We start from the raw sequence: 18,942 nt of genomic DNA on the forward strand, positions 1-18,942 counted from the left end.
CTGCTTTATTTCCTCTTCCTCCTCACTGTTTTATTATATGGCTTACTTTATTCCTTGTCTTCCTCTTCTTTAATGCTTTAAGAGGCTGGCTTTTCAGTTTTATGCTTTTTTCCTTCCTCTTCGTCTTTATCTTGTGTTCTATTCTTCCTCACTGCTTTATCTCCTCTTCCCCCTCACTGTTTTATTAGATGGCTTACTTTATTCCTCTTCTCCTTTTTCTTTCGTGTTTTAAGAGGCTGGTTAGGCCATGAGACCCACTTTTTCTCTCCTCTTCGTGTTTATCTTGTGTTCTATTCTTCCTCACTGCTTTATCTCCTCTTCCCCCTCACTGTTTTATTAGATGGCTTACTTTATTCCTCTTCTCCTTTTTCTTTAGTGTTTTAAGAGGCTGGTTAGGCCATGAGACCCACTTTTTCTCTCCTCTTTATCAGCTGGCAGGGCTTTTTGTTGACATTTCTCCAATCAGTGTCATCATCAGCCCCTGGCACCCACAACATGCCTTTATAACGGTGTAGCAAATCGGTTTTCTATAGATTTTGATGTAATTAATTATATGACTTCTAAAGAGTAATGGATGTGATGTAAACTCCCAGAATGATAAGGAAAGATATAAATAGCTCTGTTTTTTTCATATTTCTTTCCCCCGCGATATGGTTTGGTTGGCCAGTAAATATAAACCACCATTGAGGAAAATTATATGTGAAAATTCTTACTCAGACAAAGTATTTACGTTCCTCAGACTTTAATATTCTCATGTTTTTAAAAGGAAGAAATAAGGTAGAAAGCATAGAAAGGGAGGGAAATGGAGCAAAGATACCAGATGCTACGCTCATTTTTGCTTGAAACTTAAAATGGAGGAGAGAAAACCGATTACAGGACACAAATAAAGAAAGATGAAGGCATAAGGAATAATAAGAAGCCATAGAAACCAGAAATAAGGTAGAAAGAACATAAGAAAAGGGAAAATATAACAGCCTCAACCCACATGTTATCTGTCATTTTTGCTTGAAACTTGAAAATGAGGACAGAAAACCGATTAAACGATACAAATAAAGAAAGATGAAGGCATAAGGAATAATAAGGAGCCATAGAAACCAGAAATAAGGTAGAAAGAAAGGTAGAAAGAACATAAGAAAATGGAAAAAAAGGAAAATATAACAGCCACAACCCACATACTACCTGTCATTTTTGCCTTAAACTTGAAAACGAGGACAGAAAACCGATTAAACGATACAAATAAAGAAAGATCAAGGCATAAGGAATAATAAGAAGCCATAGAAACCAGAAATAAGGTAGAAAGAACATAAGAAAAGGGAAAATATAACAGCCTCAACCCACATTCTATCTGTCATTTTTGCTTGAAACTTGAAAACGAGGACAGAAAACCGATTAAACGATACAAATGAAGAAAGATCAAGGCATAAGGAATAATAAGGAGCCATAGAAACCAGAAATAAAAACCGATTAAACGATACAAATAAAGAAAGATGAAGGCATAAGGAATAATAAGGAGCCATAGAAACCAGAAATAAGGTAGAAAGAACATAAGAAAATGGAAAAAAAGGAAAATATAACAGCCTCAACCCACATGTTATCTGTCATTTTTGCTTGAAACTTAAAAACGAGGACAGAAAACCGATTAAACGATACAAATAAAGAAAGATGAAGGCATAAGGAATAATAAGGAGCCATAGAAACCAGAAATAAGGTAGAAAGAACATAAGAAAATGGAAAAAAAAGGAAAATATAACAGCCTCAACCCTCATACCACCTGACATATTAGCCCAAAACTTAAAAACGAGGACAGAAAACCAATAAAAGGACACAAATTAATAAAGATCAAGGCATAAGGAATAAAATAAAGCCATATAAGCTCTCAGAGGTCCATAGAAGAGGAAGAAGAAGGAGGAAGAAGAAGAGGAGGAGGAGGGAAGAAGAGGCGGGCGCTGTCTTGTTCCTCTCATATTTATCGTCCTCCCGGCCCTCTCGTCGCCTCTATGTCCTTTCCTTAGCAACAGAAGGAAGCCCAAGTGAGTGAGGAATAAATACCATAGGCCTACCGAGGTTTAAAGTGAAGGAAAATGGCTAAATAAGGAGTGTCTGTGAAGTTTGTCGAGGGCGGGGCGGTGATGGTGGTGTGGGAGGGACGTCTTTTGCTCGTAATGGTCAAGGTTTTTCTCTGTGTTGGGGAGGAAAGTGTCACTGTCTGTTAGGTTTGGCTGCCTCGCCTTGTCTTGTGTTTTTCTGTGTTCCATGTCTGTTTTGTGGAGGCGCAGTAAATGTCTGTCATTGTTAATATTGCCACAGAAAGCCGACCCCCAAGGGAAGGACATCACAAAACACAAGTACATAATATCTGTGAAGAGAACATGGGGGTGTTATTCTAGGGTTTGTCAGGAAAGGAAGAGAGTTCAGTAAATAAATTAAACCAGGTAGTTGAATTATGAATAAGTGTGGTAGTTGTGGTAGTTGTGGTAGACCGCCTCTTGTTGGGTGAATCCGTACGTTATGGCTCTTCTTTGGGCCCTGAAGGCAGTGCAGTAGTGGAAGGGGGCAGACCCATCACAAAGGCTGATAAAAGGTCTGCTGCCCTGTGAGAGAAGAACACCTGCACTTATAGACTTGCATTGGCTACCCATTAAGGCAAGGCTAACAAAGGGTCTGCTGCCCCGTGAGAGAAGAACACCTGCACTTATAGACTTGCATTGGCTACCCATTAAGGCAAGGCTGATAAAGGGTCTGCTGCTACATGAGAAAATAACACCTGCACTTATAGACTTGCATTGGCTACCCATTAAGGCAAGGCTGATAAAGGGTCTGCTGCCCCGTGAGAAAATAACACCTGCACTTATAGACTTGCATTGGCTACCCATTAAGGCAAGGCTGATAAAGGGTCTGCTGCCCCGTGAGAGAATAACACCTGCACTTATAGACTTGCATTGGCTACCCATTAAGGCAAGGCTAATAAAGGGTCTGCTGCCCTGTGAGAGAAGAACACCTGCACTTATAGACTTGCATTGGCTACCCATTAAGGCAAGGCTGATAAATATAGACTTGCATTGGCTACCCATTAAGGCAAGGCTGATAAAGGGTCTGCTGCTACATGAGAAAATAACACCTGCACTTATAGACTTGCATTGGCTGCCCATTAAGGCACGAATAGTCTACAAAATATGTGTCTTGACTTATCAAGCAAAGCGACTTGGTAAACCTGGATACATGAGAAATTTACTACGGGATTTGCATTTGGACACTGCCATGTCAGTGAGACACAGTACAGAACAGTACAGACTATGAACCCAGGGTCAACCTGGAACTGGGTTTCAGAGCATTTGAGAAGAGTGCCCCGCGGCTCTGTAATGAGTTACCCGGGGATGTTAAGAAGAGTGGCAGTCTGGCAATTTTCAAGAAAGCGCTGAAGACTCACTTATTCAATAAATCCTATGACTTTACAAATATGAGGATTGAGGACAACTTAAGGTGCTATTAGTACTGTTATATTGCTGGCGGCCCTGTGGAACGCTGCTACGGCGGCGGACCAGGGCCTGAAACCTCATCAGCGGTAAACAATAAGAGGGTTGAGGGGGCAAAGCCTCCAGCTAAGAAGGATAGATTAGTTTGGTGTACATTTATTGGGCCTGCGGTGTGCGTTGGAACTACACAGTGCTGGGCGGGGGCGCGGTGGGGGTGGTCCACTACTCTGGCCGCTAAAAAACGGGTGGGAGCGGGGTGGTGGCGGGTGCACCTCAGGCATTGGAGAGTTATTCAATTAGTGATTTCCAGAAAATAAAACTATCTCCATAATAAATAAAGCATCATATTTTGCCCAGAAATAAATAGCCATTGTCTCAAAATTATCTAGTAGGCTGCCCTTTCCTCAACAATCCCCAGCACTAAATATAAGCAAATAAGTGTTCCAGATTAATTTCAGTGTTTGTCTTGAGAGCTTGAGATTTGAGCAATTGGATAATTATCACCCAACTGTTCATTCTCCCTTTTGAGCTTGTTAATAAATGTGTATTGGGGAAGACAAACTGTGGTAACTGGGATGTCACACGGCCCTGTGCCCTGAGGTGATGGGGTATTTCCTGCCACAAGCTCAAGGGACACTTTGACAGAGATGAGCATAGAGGGTACATGAAGGTTTAGTGAATGTCCCCAACTTTACCTTACTTCAAGATCTTGGTTTTTATTTCTCCAGTATGTAGTTTTGGATATAGAATTGGAAAAAAAAAAGAAAAAAACTTTGAAGCTGTGAAGTTTTTAGAGCAATATATGCTTCAGGGTTGGGGTCTAGGAACAGGCTCCTTGGTGAGGTTCCTTGGGGTTAGGCTAGGAGGTCTACCCGTGTTACAATCTTTTAATTTTAAAACTCAAAGCTTTCAACCCTAAAGCCAAGTGAGTGAAAAAATGTCATACTCACTGCTTTATAGACACTTATAGATAGTCTCCAGTGCTGGGTCCTAGGAAGATTCCTCTCGATTTATGACCTGTTTGTGGTACCTCAGAAAATGTTGCCCATATTCTTTTCGCACACATTATATACTGGTATTTTGTATAGTGCGATACATACTTCATACAGCACTTTTTGCCCTTCGAGATTTTATCCAACCCTTGAAAGTATCTATGTTATGAAAGGGTCAAGTTGTGTACCTCTGATGCCCCTCCAGATGGCAGAGAGCAAGAGTGGGGCAGAGGAGGGCCCGGAGTCTCCCACCACCACGGAGACGACCAACAACTCGGATGCAACGGACACGGAGCGGGAGTGGGCGCAGGCCGCCCAGGCGCAGTTCACCAAGGGGAACCATGTGGCCGCCCTCACGCTGCTGTCCTATCTCCAGGGGACGAGGCCCAAGGATCCTAAAGTGAGTCTTTCTCTGGTTGTATCCTTTGAATGTAGTTTTTTTCTTTTGGTTCACTTTTATTTGTGCTGTAAAATTCATGTGTGTTTTTTAAATGTTTTGTTATCAGTTTTATTTCATATCATTTTTACATTTCCTTCCTTTGAATGTAATTTTTTGTTTTGTTCTCTTTCATTTGTGCCATAAAATACATAAACGTTTTTAAAATTGTCCGTGTTTTATTATGTTTCTTTAATTTCTGTTTCTTTCATAGCATTTTCACATTTGCTTCGGTAACCTTATTCATATTCAGCACAAAGCTTTTCCCTTGATGTCCTTTCATGGATCAAAATAATAATGATAACAACTACTTATATAATAATAATAATGCTAATAATAATAATAATAATAATAATAATAATAATAATAATACAAACTTGCCAGGTCCTGATGAACAAGGCTGTGGTGGAGTACTACAAAAGTGACCTGAAGAAGACCGATGCCTTTAGAAAGCAGCTGGCCGACATATGTGTGCATGTAAGCATCAACAGTGTCCCGTTTGGTTGATCGAAAACATCTGAAGTGAACGAATGAGACAAAGCATCTTGTCACCTTAATTCAACCTTACTTGCTATGGCTTTATACTTTACCTCTTCTCTTCACTTCATCTATAATTATTACTTTCAACTATATGCAATTCAGTACTCCTATAATGCAAACTTTCTTTTATCTAACTTAAATATATTACCGTCTAGCCCCAAAAGGAAAAATAAGGATGTTAAAAGAAAAGAATAAGAGAAGAAGAAGAAGACTTAGATATATTACTACCTCGTTGTGATTAGTATTTCTGAATCATGAGGAGAGTTTTGAAGGTACACCCAATAGTCCCCTCTGGTTAGTGTCACTTTTATTTACATATGCAGTAAGATGAAGAAGACTTAAATATATTAGTACCATATTGTGAAGGATATTTCTAAATCATGAGGAGAGTTTTAAAGGTACACCCAATTTTTAAATTTCATGCTCATTGGGATATTTAAAAATCCTCTTAAAAAATCCACATAAAACCAAAACCGAACTATTGGAAACTGTACTATTGGAGGAACAACTGTATATTAGTACCATATTGTGAAGGATATTTCTAAATCATGAAGAGGGTTTTGAAGGTACACCCAGTCGTCCCTGCCTGTCACTGTCACTCTAACTCACATATACACCAGACAGAAGCAATTTAGTGACCGTAATATTATTTTCCCCCTGTGCAGTGTGGGATCAAGATGGACGAGGTCGGCACCGGGGATGAGGTGGAGCGCAGTGTCATCCGCTTCAACCACTGCGTCGTGCTCTACCACCTCCACCAGTACCGTGCCGCCCTCGCCCTCCTGGAGAAGATGTACACCGGCCTTGAGTCTCTCGGTAACTTATCAATTATTGTTTATACCGGTACTATTTATTTATGTTTATTTATTTAGTATTTCTTAGGAGTAACCCAAGTGCCTCATCCCTGCTTCTATGCATTTATATTTATTTATTTAGTATTTCTTAGGAGTAACTCAAGTGCCTCATTCTTGCTTCTGTGCTTCTTACATTGGCGTGAAGCAATGTATAGATGTTTCAATAGATATACACTTTTTTTTATTTTTATAGCAGAGGAAGTATCTCAAGGGTAAAACATAAAGAAACAAAACAAAGTAAAAAAAATCCCACTATGGACATGCTAATATGGTCTTTCAGAGGGTAAATATGTGTGGTATAAGAATGTGTTTGTTTATCCCCACAGAGGAGAGTGTAGGCATAGGTGTGTGTCTCCTGATGGCTGAGTGTCACCTGGGCACACACCATCCCGAGCGAGCCCTCACCATCATCACCCACACGGAGACCACCTTCCTGCCTCAGCCGCTGCCCCACACGCCCTCACACAAGCAGCCGCCACCACAGGAAAAGGAAAACAAGTAAGGTTCTTTGGGTAACTTCTGTATTTTTATTTTCAAAGATTTGAAGCGAAGGGAGGGAAGGGGCTCTGTTTTTTACTGGGAGGGGAAGAGGCAAAGGAGGAAGAAGCTTTGTAGGGTTGATAAGAGAGAGAGAGAGCAAGATTGAATTGATTTTGATTTGAGGTTTTAGGAGGATGTAGGGAAATTAAGAGATTTTGGGAGGATCTAGGTCTGTGTTTGAAAACTTTAAAAAGAAGGAAGCATATATGAATTTACTGAGTACATATATGTGGTGCCTGCTGAGTTTTAGTTCTGCTCAGTTAATAAAGGGTAACTTCAACACATGACAAGTAGCAACTTTACATGATGGTTGTTTGGGTTATACGTAGATTAATAGACTCAAATAAGGAAATGATAGAATGTAAAGCTTACTCAGTGTTTTATACGTAGATTAATAGACTCAAATAAGGAAATGATTGAACGTAAAGCTTACTCGGCGTTTTATACGTAGATTAATAGACTCAAATAAGGAAATGATTGAACGTAAAGCTTACTCGGCGTTTTATACGTAGATTAATAGACTCAAATAAGGAAATGATTGAACGTAAAGCTTACTCGGCGTTTTATAAGTAAATGTTAAGTCAACTTTATTTCAGGTCCCCAGAAAAAATCAGTGTTTCTGGAGGCACTGGGAGCAGCAGCAGCAGCAGCAGCAGTAGCAGTAGTAGCAGCAGCAGCAGTAGTACGGCAAGCACAGCGGCTGATGAGATCCGGTGCAGCGCCACACAGGAGCAGCTGCGAGGGAAGCTTCAGCAGTTGCGGGTGCGGGCGCAGCTGATGATGAGGGCGCTGAAGGTGGCCAAGAAGGAGCTCAAGATGATAGTGACGCACGCTGTCGCAGGCAACTCCTTGGTGAGACGGCCACGTGGAGGATTGGTTGTCCTTTTCTCTCAATGATGATAGTCTGGTAAAAAGGCTAAAGATATTTTAATGCCGAAAGGAATCATTTGTTTTAATATCATGACGGCAGTGTCTTAATTTTGACATTTCAGTTTACCTCTTTTTTTTTTTCCACAGAACGTGACTTTGATAAGCCTGAAGAGTCAGCTCGAATACCTCAAAGGCAACTACCGGAAAGCCATCAAAGTGCTTAACCAGTGTGCAGCAATACCTCCCCCTAGTCCGTGAGTTGTGTCGGCCTGGTTATCCTCTGCAGGAGTTGTTTGCTTGCTCTACTTTGCCTTCCTGAATCTAGAATTGATCAACCAACATCATTTGTAGTACCTAGTAGTTAGTCTTTCTTGCCTAGTCAAATAAACAGAATTGAGGTAATAACGAATGCAAAAATGATATTAAATCTTGAAAATAATCAGTTGTGTTAATCTCTTTGTCAGGTCGTATGGTCCTAGTCTTGGTGTGATGTACTATAATAACCTGGGCGTCATTCACCTGGGCATGGGCAAGCCTACCGTGGCTTGTCTCTACCTTCAGAAGGCCCTCCAGGAAACTCAGGTTAAAGAGGAATCAAATTCCTCGGGTAATTCAGGTAAGTTTGAAGTTATGAAAGAATCGTTAGGCTTTCTAGTGAACATGGGGACAGGATTTATGAGGTGCCTGGTGGAGATGGGGCATAAGGGACAGAGCCATGTTTATTTTAGTATGCACGGAGAAAGGCAGACCTAAGCATCCCAGGAACAATAAGAAACAAGCTGCAAGGTAAGAGTGACCTTGTATTTGGTGTAATGAGGGTTGCTTTTCCCTTTGCAGCTTGGCTATATCTTGTTCTTGGGATGTATAGCCTGCCTTTCCTGGTTCAAACTAGAAAAAAATGTCTCTGTTCCTTACGCTCCTCCTTTGGATGCCTCATATGTCTGTCTTCCAATGCACGTTGAGGGTTATTTGAGTGAAACATTGCTCCTTTGTCTCTTATTTCTTTTTATTTTATTGATTACCCTGATAGCGAATGGTCCTATATAAAGAATCCTGTGTAAATGAATAGTATCGGTAGTAAAGAATCACCCTTTCACACCCTGACAGAGGAGGTGTTGTCGCAGCAGCCCCTGTACCAGCTGAGCAGCAACGTGCAGCCGGAGCTGTACTACAACCTGGGCGTGACGCTGCTGCACATGAACAAGCCCGACAAGGCCTTCGACTTCCTGCTGGAGGTGCTGCAGGTACATCCCATGAACCCCCGGCTGTGGCTGAGGCTGGCGGAGTGCTGCATCCTCGTACACAAGCTGGTGAGATGAGAGACTTGGATTTTTTGTTTGAGGGACTATGAAATAAGATAGATACAATTTTATAACATAGAAGCTGTAGTTAGTAACATGACAAGAGGGGTCTAACATGCTCCTTTCTGTTGGACTTCTCTCTTCCATCCTCCAACCTTGGAATGTCGCAAGCACCCATCCTCCATTCTATCTCCCATTTTATATCTCTGCAGGGCCTGAAGGAAGACCTCAGCTCCAAGAGGAACATCATCCAGGGAACAGTAGGAGTCGGGGTGCATCGCAAGATCTGCCTCGCCACGCGCATCACAGATCACAACAAGAAAAAGTGAGTAGGTGGTTTTGGCATTATAGTGGTTTGAATATGTTTGTTGCGTTTTAATTCTTATTTGAAAAGAAGAAATGTTTAGGAGATTAAAAGATGCCTAATAAACACAACAGTCATGAAAATATATGGTATTAATGTTTTGAAGAAATAAAGGGATTTGAATATGTTTGATATCTTTTTGTTCTCATTTAAAAAGAGTGAAGTCAAAGGAAGTCAAAGATGTCTTATATATGCAATAATCATGAATGTAAATAGTTGACATCATGGAAGCAGTACTAACACGGCAAGTTGTCTAGGAGTGACCTGCACCCAGAGTCAGACGCGGCCTTCCCTGAACCCACCTTGGAGTTCGCCCGGCTGTGCCTCCGCAACACCCTCATCCTCCTGCCAGAGAATGTGTCCACCACCTCCCTCACAGACGAGCAGGAAGTCTCAGGTGGGTAGCGGATCAAAACACATCAACTATACCTATATAAAGAATTCTCATTTTTTGTCTTAGATCCTACTTATTCATATTTCCTTTCTCACTGACATATTTACCACCCACAAAGGAACTGCTGGTATTGTTTCCAGAAGTAGAGTATTCCTAGCATAATTTGTACCTTCTGTGGGTGGCGAATTTGAATGTTTTGTGGATCTTTGACTGAATGTCCTGTGGCCCCCAGATCCACTCCATTTTCTTTCTTTGCCTCTCCACATTTTCTTTACTGTTTATGTAGGGACTCAGAAATACTGTTGTGATATTTCTTTCTTTTTCCCAGGCAGGTTATTGAATGCTGGGTTATCTGTGTCTGTATTTCTGTTTGTCTTTATTTTTGTATGTCTGTCTGTTTGTCTGTTTGTGTGTTCAGTGGTTGGTTAGATTCTGCCTTAGCTTCAGCCTCTAATCGTCACATCTTTCCAGGGGTGATGCCAGAGCTTTACCCCGCCGGGCCGTCCTCTCCCCTGCGTGGTGCTGAGGTGCTGCGTCTGAGGGTTTCGGCACTGGCCTGCAGCGCCTACGTGGGCCTCTGCCTCTCGGACTTCTCCACGGTGCTGAGGCATGCGGAGCAGCTGCTGGTGGCTCATCCAAAGATGCCTGGAGTATACAAGTAAGAGGCAATGTTTAGTGGTTGTTTTTTTATAACAAAGGAGACAGCTCAAGGGCACAAAAAAAAGGAAACAATAATAAAAAAAAGCCCGCTACTCGCTCCTCCTAAATTATCATCATAGTTTTGCTTTAACCTGTCTGCTGCGATTGGCATGGATTTTGCTTTCACTGGTAGCCTGGTAACATACACTCCCAAGTCTTTCTCTGCCTCTGTGGTGGATAGTGGAGTGTTTCCCATGTGGTATTGGTGTGCTGGATATCCTCCCCCAAGGTGCAGGACTTTACATTTTTCTTCATTGATTTGTAGCAGCCACTTTTTGTTCCGTTCCTGTAGCTTGGTGAGGTCTTCTGGTAGGAAATCCACAGTCATGGGGTTGATTGGCAGACTCAACTATTTTTTGTTTTCTCATACCATCATCCCTCTCCCACTTTCCTTGGTCCCTACAACAGTTTCCCTCTCCTTATCTTCAGAGTTTTTCCTTTTATGGCAAACCTCAACTATCCCTCTCATCCCTGTACTGTCATCCCTTCCACACACCCCTTACTCCTTGGTCCCTTTAACTAACTCCCTCCCCTTATGATCAGAGTTTTTCCTTTTATGGCAAACCTCAACTATCCCTCTCTTTCCTGTACTGTCATCCCTCCCACACACCCTATCCCTCTCCCTTACTCCTTTGTCCCATCAGCTATCTCCTTCCTCTTATAGTTTTTTTTTGTGCAGACCTCAGCTGTCACTCTCTTCCCCATACTGCCATCCCTCCCACACACTCCCTCTCCCTCTCTCCATCTTCCCCTCCATAATCTCCTTCCTTTCCACAAATACCCAGTCAAAGTTGTGAAAAAGAAGGAATCCATCACTATTCACTGCCATTTCTCCGACACCGATAATAGTTGCACTCATTCATTGGTTGGTAGTTTCTTTCCTGCTGTGAGTGTTTTTTTTATTATTATATATCAGAGGACACAGCTCAAGGTCAATTAAAAGAGTACAAAAAAAGCCCGCTACTCGCTGCTCCAATAAGAGTAAAGAGTAGCCGAAAGAGAGGTCAGTTTCGGGTGGAGAGGTGTTTGAATTGGTGAACTTTCTCTAACGTGGACTTGTTCCCTTCTGGTGCAGACTGCTGGGCCACCTCTACGCCAGCGAGGCCCTCATCTCCCTGGGCAAGGTGACGGAGGCCATACAGCACTTGGACCCACGTGTGGTAGGGGACGTCTCCCTCTCCCCTCAGGCACAGGAGGCCTCGGATGCCCCCCAGGCCATGATGTCCTCCCAAGGTAAAGCCTAGGGGTAGTTCTTCACTAGGTGGAATGGGTAGTAGTGCTTCATTACAGGTTTAATATTCAAGTGTGGTAACAGTGATCTTGCATTTGTAATCTTCAAACACATGATAGACAGCACCTTATGGTATAAATCAACAAAGAATGATCTCACTTTGTTGCACAGAAAGAAAGTCTCATTAGTAAGGAACCATATATGAGTTTTCTGAGTCAAGATCTATAGTAACTGTATTGGGTTTTGATAGGTTATGTTAGGTTAAGTTTAGGGTATCTTCAAACACTTGATAGCCAGCACCTTGTGGTATAAATCAACAAAGAATGACCTCACTTTGTTGTATAGAAAGTCTCATTAGTAAGGAACCATATATGAGTTTTCTGAGTCAAGACCTATAGTAACTGTATTGGGTTTTGATAGGTTATGTTAGGTTAAGTTTAGGGTATCTTCAAACACTTGATAGCCAGCACCTTATGGTATAAATCAACAAAGAATGATCTCACTTTGTTGTATAGAATGTCTCATTAGTAAGGAAGTATATATGAGTTTTCTGAGTCAAGATCTATAGTAACTGTATTGGGTTTTGATAGGTTATGTTAGGTTAAGTTTAGGGTATCTTCAAACACTTGATAGCCAGCACCTTATGGTATAAATCAACAAAGAAGGACCTCACTTTGTTGTATAGAAAGTCTCATTAGTAAGGAACCATATATGAGTTTTCTGAGTCAAGACCTATAGTACGTAACTGTATTGGGTTTTGATAGGTTATGTTAGGTTAAGTTTAGGGAATCTTCAAACACATGATAGCCAGCACCTTTTGGTATAAATCAACAAAGAATGACCTCACTTTGTTGTATAGAAAGTCTCATTAGTAAGGAAGCATATATGAGTTTTCTGAGTCAAGATCTATAGTAACTGTATTGGGTTTTGATAGGTTATGTTAGGTTAAGTTTAGGGTATCTTCAAACACTTGATAGCCAGCACCTTATGGTATAAATCAACAAATAATGACCTCACTTTGTTGTATAGAAAGTCTCATTAGTAAGGAAGCATATATGAGTTTTCTGAGTCAAGACCTATAGTAACTGTATTGGGGTTTGATAGGTTATGTTGGGTTAAGTTTAGGGTATTTCGAAACACATGATAGACAGCACCTTTTGGTATATATCAACAAAGAATGACCTCACTTTGTTGTATAGAAAGTCTCATTAGTAAGGAAGCATATATGAGTTTTCTGAGTCAAGACCTATAGTAACCATATTGTGTACATTAGGTATTTTTGAACACATGATAACCAGCACCTTATGGTATAAATCAACAAAGAATGACCTCACTTTGTTGTATAGAATGTCTCATTGGTAAGGAAGCATATATGAGTTTTCTGAGTCAAGACCTATAGTGTTTGTTTTGGTTTTGATAGGTTATGTTAGGTTAAGTTTAGGGTATTTTCAAACACTTGATAGCCAGCACCTTATGGTATATATCAACAAAGAATGACCTCACTTTGTTGTATAGAAAGTCTCATTAGTAAGGAAGCATATATGAGTTTTCTGAGTCAAGACCTATAGTAACTGTATTGGGTTTTGATAGGTTATGTTAGGTTAAGTTTAGGGTATCTTCAAACACTTGATAGCCAGCACCTTATGGTATAAATCAACAAAGAATGACCTCACTTTGTTGTATAGAAAGTCTCATTAGTAAGGAAGCATATATAAGTTTTCTGAGTCAAGACCTATAGTAACTGTATTGGGTTTTGATAGGTTATGTTAGGTTAAGTTTAGGGTATCTTCAAACACTTGATAGCCAGCACCTTATGGTATAAATCAACAAAGAATGACCTCACTTTGTTGTATAGAAAGTCTCATTAGTAAGGAAGCATATACGAGTTTTCTGAGTCAAGACCTATAGTACGTAACTGTATTGGGTTTTGATAGGTTATGTTAGGTTAAGTTTAGGGTATCTTCAAACACATGATAGACAGCACCTTATGGTATAAATCAACAAAGAATGACCTCACTTTGTTGTATAGAAAGTCTCATTAGTAAGGAAGCATATATGAGTTTTCTGAGTCAAGACCTATAGTGTTTGTTTTGGTTTTGATAGGTTATGTTAGGTTAAGTTTAGGGTATTTTCAAATACATGATAGACAGCACCTTGTGGTATATACCAACAAAGAATGACCTCACTTTGTTGTATAGAAAGTCTCATTAGTAAGGAAGCATATATGAGTTTTCTGAGTCAAGACCTATACTAACTGTATTGTGTTTTGATAGGTTACGTTAGGTTAAGTTTAGGGTATCTTCAAACACTTGATAGCCAGCACCTTATGGTATAAATCAACAAAGAATGACCTCACTTTGTTGTATAGAAAGTTTTGTTAGTAAGGAAGTATATAGGAATTTTCTGAGTGAAGTCCTATAGTGTTTGTTTTGGTTGTGTTAGGTTACGTTAGGTTAAGTTTAGGGTATATTCGAACACATGATAGCCATCACTTTATGGTATAAATCAACAAAGAATGACCTCACTTTGTTGTATAGAAAGTCTCATTAGTAAGGAAGCATATATGAGTTTTCTGAGTCATGTCCTATAGTAACTGTATTGGGTTTTGATAGGTTATGTTAGGTTAAGTTTAGGGTATCTTCAAACACTTGATAGCCAGCACCTTATGGTATAAATCAACAAAGAATGACCTCACTTTGTTGTATAGAAAGTCTCGTTAGTAAGGAAGTATGTATGAATTTTCTGAGAGAAGACCTATTGTAACTGTATTGGGTTTTGATAGGTTATGTTAGGTTAAGTTTAGGGTGTTTTCAAACACATGATAGCCAGCACCTTATGCTGTAAATCAACAAAGAATGACCTCACTTTGTTGTATAGAAAGTGTCATTAGTAAGGAAGCATATATGAATTTTCTGAGTCAAGACCTACAGTGTTTGTTTTAGTTTTGTTAGGTTACGTTAGGTTAAGTTTAGGGTATCATCAAAGTTTTAATAGCATGTTTTTGTGAGTGAATTTTATAATTTTTTTTTTTGGTTAACTGACTCTCAAGGTTCACAGTATCTCCCTCCATTGAGAATATAGATACTGAGGCTGGATATGGGGTAGTCATGATTAAATGATGGGCTATGATAGTTAATGTACCTGAGTCTCTTAAGGTGAGTGAAAGAAAGACTATATATATGTTTTGGGTGTCAATGTGTGCTTATGTTCGTGTTATATTTTTAAAGATATATGTGCTTACGTTCGTGTTATCTGCATAAAGATATATAACTTTTCTAATACCGTGACCATAAACATGTCATTCAAATCCTTCCCTTTTGTGCATGGTCCTGCAGGCTGGCTCAACACCACCACCACCACCACGGCCATGCAGGTGATGCGGTACAACCTGAGTGTTGCGTACGCCCTGCGCGGGGAGTGGGAGAAGGCGAACAACCTGCTGAAGGAGGTGGGTGGTGGTATCTACTCTTGTTACACACAGACAGAATGGGTCGTATACAAGACATATCGCCACCCAAGAACACATATTTGACAAGGCTTTCGTAGGAGTTGTGAGCATTTCCAGGGGTAGTTTTATGGCTCTGGTGGTAGTCTGACCCTTCTTCTGTACCATGAACCTAAAGAAACACTCATTAGAACCCGATTGATCCCCTCTTTGACCTTTAGAAATAGCTGATGTGATATAGCAAAGTGTCTTGTAATACCAGCCAATATACCTTTGTACATTTGTCTCTGTAATGGCTGAGAGAGAGAGAAGTGGGTGCTTATATTGTCTACTCACATGATACAGAATATAGCTTTGTACATATGTCTCCATAACGGTAATAGAAGGCTGATATAACAAGGAGACTTACTTAACCCATCCGCTGCGATTGGCACGGATCTCGCCTTCACTGGTAGCCTGGCAACATAAAGTCCCATGTCTTTCTTGGCCTCTGTGGTGGATAGTGGAATGTTTCCATGTGGTATTGGTGTGCTGGATTTCCCCTCCCAAGGTGCATGATTTTACATTTTTCTTCATTTCTTTCATTGAATTGTAGCAGCCACTTTTTGCTCCACTTCTGTAGCTTGGTAAAGTCTTCTTGTAGGAAATCCACATCCAATGGTTTAAAAGCAGAGGCAATATTAGGTGTCAGACAGGAGTGGAGTAAGCTTCGCTGGGTGCTACTTCTTTCTTTTTTTCTCTCAGTCTTTACATTGTCCTTCACTCAATGTTTGCCTCCTTGTTCCAGGTTTGGGTGGAGACCAATGGGAACATGCCGGCTCAGTTTATCATGTTAGCCATGTATATCAACCTGCAGATGGGTGAGTACAACTTCTTCTCTGCATGCCTGTTGCCTAAGGTTGTGTGTAGGGTTGTAAAACTCGAGGGAAACTTTCCATGGGAATTTTCAAGGACCTTCAGAATTGAGAAAAATTTAAGTTTTTTATTTTTTATTTTTTTATTTTTTATTTTTTTTTAGGCTGAGGTTATTGATGCCTCTTTAGAATTAGTTTTAGGGGAATGTTAGTGAATGTCCCTTAGGCCGATGGTGGCGCAAGCAGGATTGTTTAAGTGATAACTATTGAGGCTCACGCTACCCTCGGGTCAACCTAACCTACACAACCTACCACAAACATTACTATAGGTCTTGACTCAGAAAATTCATATAAGCCTCCTTACCAATGAGACTTTCTATACAGGTGCTGGCTATCATGTGTTTGAAGATACCTTAAACTCCTAACCTAACCTAATCTAACAAAACCCCGAACAGTCACTATAGGTCTTGACTCAGAAAATTCATATATGCTTCCTTATTAATGAGACTTTCCATACAACAAAGGGAGGTTATTCTTTGTCGATTCATATCATAAGGTGCTGGCAATCTTGTGTTTGAAGATACCCTAAACTTCAAACCTAACCCAGCAAAACCCCTCTACAAAAGGCTTTTCAAACAGACATACTAAGGTGCTGATATGCTTAAGAACACAGACTTAAGATTTACTATAAGTTAACGCCACAATGAAATGTCAAGTGATTCTAGTTTTTCTCTTCCAGGTCACGTTGATATCATGAAGAACATTGTCAAGAAGAACATTCTGCTTACATGAGGAACGGTTCCTGGCCAAGATGCTCACACTTAGTTGATATTACTATTAATATATAAACATATTCCTTTTCCTATTAAACTGTAAGTGCAGACATTTCTTAATTCATCCGAGGCTTTACATTCCACGTACTACCGCAGCTAATCAAATTTCCTGCCATTAAAATTATCAACCGTCGTAAATTGGGAGGCCGAGTTAAACAAGCGAAATACACAAGACTGCCTATACTTGTACGGGTTTATTATGTCATGAGTATAGGGTGCGCTCGCCAATTTGTATGCACTACCCTATTTAGCACTCACCAGGGGAAAGCTATACTCCGGAAGACCAAGGTAGAGAAACGAACTACCTCTGAAAACTTGCACGGTGGAAACTATGCCGAAATATTCCAGAGAAGTTTTTTTTCCCCTGCTACGAACAGGTGATTATCGAAGCAGTTTGATCTGATTAAAAGAAAAAAGCTACTCCAGAAGACGAAGGTAGAGAAACGAACTCGCACTCATGGATACTTTAAAGAAATATTCCGGAGTGGGTATTTTCCTGCTATGAAGACTCGACCATTGGAGCAGTGTGTCCCAATTGGTGTGCATACTCTATAGAGACTGGTCTGAGGAGAGCAAACAGAGGCAGAGAAGGGCTGTTAGGTAGGCAGGGATGAAAGGGTGCACGAGGGGTCAGGCCATTCTTGTGATTCATGTTAGGGGAGAATCTGAACCATTTTGCTGCTGGGGATCATACACACGAGTTTTCCATTCCCCTCTCATGCAGGAAACCAGGTGCAGTGTGTATGTATGTAGATATGAATGTATATAGTATGAGTACGCATGTAATGTGTACGAGTGTCTTAGTAAGTTGGGGACATATGAATTCTGGGGTTAAACAGAGAGGCTGCTACAGATTGACCTAGAGTTGAGGGCTGCTGTTAGGAGATCAAGGCTAACATATGCAAGGGTATCCAGCCTTTCAAAATGACCGATGACGTGATGAGTATGACCTTTCCGTGGCCTCTCCCTCCAGCCACCCTTGTCTAGTGCGGGCATTCGGGATTTAAACAACTCTGCCGCTTCTCCTCCTCCTCCTCACTCCAGTCTGGGGCCATTAGTCAGTGGCTTGAATAAGTAATGGAGTCTTGTTATTTGATGCTGTTTTTATATTGACTCGAAATGTCGTTCTAATTGGCGTGTAATTCAGATGTTAAATTGAGGTTTGTGTATGCGTGAATTAAGAGGTGTCTGCCCCGAACATACATTCTACTTGTCGAAACTGTGATTTATGAAGGCAGTTTACAGGCGCTTCCTCCTTAGTGTACATTCATTGTTGGCATAATTAACACAGAAAACTGGTAACTAGGCTAGGAAATGTGTATAAAAAAATTACTATATTTCTTCACCTGCTGCCCAAGATTTTTATTACTGGTTGTATCAGTGAAGCCACCATGTGTTGGGTGAATAAATAAAAGAGAAAACAGCAAAGCAAGCGTTGTTTTACTGATGAGTTGGTTACATGTTTAAGTGATTGTGTGTTCTCTGCCATGATGAAGATGCAAGTATTCAGTTGGTTACGTGTTTAAGTGACTGTGTGTTCTCTGCCACGATAACGATGCAAGTATTCTCTTATGTTTGTGATGATGACGCAACACACCACCAATAGTTGTCAGCTTTTCATATCTAATCTTTCTTTTTCTCTCTCTCTCTTTTTTTTTTTTTTTTTTTTTTTTTACATCTAAGCCTGTAGCACCAATAGGTGGTCGACCCAAGTCCGTCATGGTGCAGGCAAATTTTTTTTATAGTGACGCCAATTTGTTACATGCTTCATTATCCATTTATTCTTTGATGCAGTATTTTTCCTTAACATGACTGTGAGGTTTTGTTTCATTGCTTATATCTCGGCCCTCACTCAGTGTTCCTGATATGGATATTCTCTCTCTCTCTCTCTCTCTCTCCACTGAATGAATATTTATTTTTCAATAGAAACCTACCTCTTTTTTGACTTACATTGTTTTTGATTTACGCGACCTCTTCAAGGACACAATACTCGCGTAAATCGAGAGTTACCTGTACCCTATGCCCCTATCCACCCAGCAGTGAACGGGTACCAGGTATTAATCGGGGGTTGTGTGGATCTGTTCCCTTCCCCTTCTGTCTCTCTCCGGCAGATGAA

The 18,942-nt window shown here is 40.5% G+C and overlaps 1 protein-coding gene and 2 long non-coding RNA genes across 4 annotated transcripts; 1 reads left to right on the forward strand and 2 right to left on the reverse strand.

Annotated features, from left to right (window-relative positions):
* The first annotated feature begins 1,872 nt into the window (after positions 1 to 1,872).
* Positions 1,873 to 18,254, forward strand: LOC127009466 (CCR4-NOT transcription complex subunit 10-A-like). Of its 2 annotated transcripts, none has more exons than XM_050882596.1 (16): positions 1,873 to 2,030; positions 4,671 to 4,865; positions 5,286 to 5,378; positions 6,107 to 6,257; positions 6,622 to 6,793; positions 7,417 to 7,687; positions 7,853 to 7,959; positions 8,170 to 8,321; positions 8,813 to 9,015; positions 9,219 to 9,331; positions 9,628 to 9,767; positions 10,236 to 10,422; positions 11,539 to 11,696; positions 15,030 to 15,142; positions 15,927 to 15,999; positions 16,733 to 18,254. In XM_050882596.1, exons 2-16 carry the CDS (start codon positions 4,671 to 4,673, stop codon positions 16,783 to 16,785), a joined length of 2,181 nt encoding a protein of 726 aa, XP_050738553.1. In that variant the 5' UTR covers positions 1,873 to 2,030; the 3' UTR covers positions 16,786 to 18,254. The 2 variants fall into 2 exon arrangements, with proteins under 2 accessions (XP_050738553.1, XP_050738635.1); XM_050882678.1 differs by having other exon boundaries at positions 7,432 to 7,687.
* LOC127009949 (uncharacterized) lies at positions 2,045 to 4,632 on the reverse strand. Its single transcript, XR_007762608.1, has 3 exons — positions 3,119 to 4,632; positions 2,843 to 2,998; positions 2,045 to 2,686 (listed from the first exon to the last, which is right to left on the reverse strand). It is a non-coding gene; the product is annotated as an uncharacterized LOC127009949 (long non-coding RNA).
* LOC127009914 (uncharacterized) lies at positions 12,016 to 13,294 on the reverse strand. The gene is made up of 3 exons (XR_007762555.1): positions 13,165 to 13,294; positions 12,509 to 12,678; positions 12,016 to 12,164 (listed from the first exon to the last, which is right to left on the reverse strand). It is a non-coding gene; the product is annotated as an uncharacterized LOC127009914 (long non-coding RNA).
* Positions 18,255 to 18,942: the final 688 nt, after the last annotated feature.

The sequence above is a fragment of the Eriocheir sinensis genome, chromosome 1 (genome assembly GCF_024679095.1).
Source record: "Eriocheir sinensis breed Jianghai 21 chromosome 1, ASM2467909v1, whole genome shotgun sequence".
NCBI classification, from domain to species: Eukaryota; Metazoa; Arthropoda; class Malacostraca; order Decapoda; family Varunidae; genus Eriocheir; species Eriocheir sinensis.

Coding starts and splice junctions, on each gene's coding strand:
- LOC127009466 (XM_050882596.1), top strand. CDS start 4,671: ATGGCAGAGAGCAAGAGTGGGGCAGAGGAGGGCCCGGAGTCTCCCACC. Junction 5,379..6,106: donor TGGCCGACATATGTGTGCAT/GTAAGCATCAAC, acceptor CCCCCTGTGCAG/TGTGGGATCAAGATGGACGA. Junction 8,322..8,812: donor AAATTCCTCGGGTAATTCAG/GTAAGTTTGAAG, acceptor ACACCCTGACAG/AGGAGGTGTTGTCGCAGCAG.